Here is a 2,157-nt window from a genome sequence, read left to right on the forward strand (position 1 = left end):
CGATGTTGTTTAACAACCGGCGTAAACGGGCCTTCGAGCGCTATCAAGCAGTGAGCGTGCGATGTCCTGTTCAGATGACGTCAAATCCAACGGGATGCCATAAATAAACTACACAGAATCACACTACACACCTACGCAATGATTACATTCAGGCAGACTGTAGAATACAACCTCTTTGGACAATTTATATACTTATTGAAAACAAGCTACAAAATGTAATACCTTGGAAAATGCCGTTTAATACTTTTAATAGCCTTCATTTTCGCTAAATTGATTTATCAACTTTTAATACTTTTTAAGACCCCGCGGACCCCCTGTACATGAAGTGTGTGTTTGAGAATATTCCGGTCTCTCGACGTCGTGTTTACCTTTTCCAGTAGTTCGTAACACTCCTCTAGTTTCTGAGCTCGGTCTTTCAGCACCGTGCTGATGATAGTGTATTCTTTCAGCCACTCCTGGTAAGCCTCTTCCTCCAGGTCCACATAGGCGAAGCACAGAGTCCTCAGACCTGGACGGATGGGACGAGGACAACATGATCAGTGAGTGTGAACATGGAGAATACAACATGTTTCTAACTCAATTGAAACACTAAGAAACAGGAAAGATTGCGTAATTTAAAAGGTGGTGTAGGTAATTCACTTCAGAAACACTTTTTGTTATATTCCATGGAATGCTCTTAACATCCCGATAGCAACGAATATATTAAATGCTTTGACAATAAATACATCTGTTGAAGCCGTGGCGCTGTAAAAAGCACGTCCAATCATCTGAGCCGGCCCGGGTCAGATAACTGCATGGCCTACCTGCCTGTCAGCCTTCCATCTGTGCACAAACCTATCTCGTGCCCTCATTGGTCATGTGCGCGTTCGTGTGTGTCGGAGGAGGGGCTCTGTAAGGAAGTCTGAAGGAAGGGGCAGATTTTTTTCGGCTGCGTACTTTCAAATTCTAGCGCACTCCAGCTGGTTTCTCCATTCTTACCTACCCCATCTTTAAGCTTTAACCAAAAGGTGGGTTTAAGTAATGTCAAGTTTTGAAATTTGGAAGAAATAAGATCAGTTTGAAGACTAGGGATGGGATGATATAAGATTGCATAGCAGATGATATGACTACTTTCTCCCACTCTCTAACTTGTCTTACCTTCAGTAGCAAACTCTTCCAGATGAGCCATAGTTAACTCTTTGTACTGGGATGCTTCAGTCAGACGCTCAAAAATGACATTATCCTGCAAAAACAAGACAAAGCGTATTAATAAAAACAAAATGTTTAAGACATTTAAACTGCTTTATTAAATGTGTAAAAAGGAGATAACATACAGCTCCTTTGCAGTACAGCCTCAGCCTCCCGGTGGGGGTCCGGACCACCACAGACATGCGTTTGCGGTTACTGTGAAGGAAGCAGTGGCTTTAGAATCGAAACACAGAACAGTGTTATATCACAGAGTCATTTATTGACATATTATTACCTGGAGAACTCGAGCACGTTCAGCAGCTCATAGCTCATCTCCTTTCCTCTCTGGAATAAACAACAAACGGTCAGCTCTGGTGAAAAGCCGCTCACCCTGCACTGAAACACACAGACACACACTCACAGCCTCGATGATGACTGCACGCGGGGTTCTTGCTGTGAAGACGAAGCCCAGTCCTTTGGCTCCTTTGACCAGCGCTCCTTCATCTGGAGAAGACGCCTGGTAAATGATCCCGTTTTCCTCCCTCTCTGGGACCACCGTGTGGCACACGGCCATCACCGTCAGGAACTCACAGATCTGAGGGGACGTGGACTGAACACACAAACAGAGCGGGCATAAGCATCCTCTAGTCTCTTTTGGGCAGGATAGATTTAATTTAAACGGGCCCGATTATGCTTTTTGAAATCGTCCCTCTCATGTAGTGTTTTATAGGTTTATGTAAATGATCTGCAAAGGCTAAAATCCCAAAGTTCCCTCCCAAGGAAAGCCTCCATTGGACTCCTTTGTTTTCTTCTGGAAAATAGTGACATCAGTATCTAACAGTTGCGTTCCTATTGGCTAGCGCTCCAACACATTGTACGTTATAGAGAGCCCCAGTGACACGTCCTAAAACCCGGAAGTGAGTAAGCATGTTGCCACTTCCGGTTCCTTCGACAAAAACCAATGAGATTTCTCCATAGGATTTTGGAAAA

General features: G+C 44.1%; 1 protein-coding gene across 1 annotated transcript; it reads right to left on the reverse strand.

Annotated features, from left to right (window-relative positions):
• Positions 1–320: 320 nt before the first annotated feature.
• Positions 321–1,777, reverse strand: LOC104958506 (phospholipid-transporting ATPase IB-like; the record flags this gene model as incomplete). The annotated part of the gene is made up of 5 exons (XM_010786249.1): positions 321–508; positions 1,138–1,222; positions 1,314–1,383; positions 1,463–1,512; positions 1,589–1,777. Coding segments are annotated over 5 exons (582 nt in total), but the record flags the coding sequence as incomplete, so codon positions are not given.
• Between the last annotated feature and the right edge of the window lie 380 nt (positions 1,778–2,157).

The sequence above is a fragment of the Notothenia coriiceps genome, unplaced genomic scaffold (assembly GCF_000735185.1).
Source record: "Notothenia coriiceps isolate Sejong01 unplaced genomic scaffold, NC01 NC01_scaffold00028863, whole genome shotgun sequence".
In the NCBI taxonomy this organism is placed as follows: domain Eukaryota; kingdom Metazoa; phylum Chordata; class Actinopteri; order Perciformes; family Nototheniidae; genus Notothenia; species Notothenia coriiceps.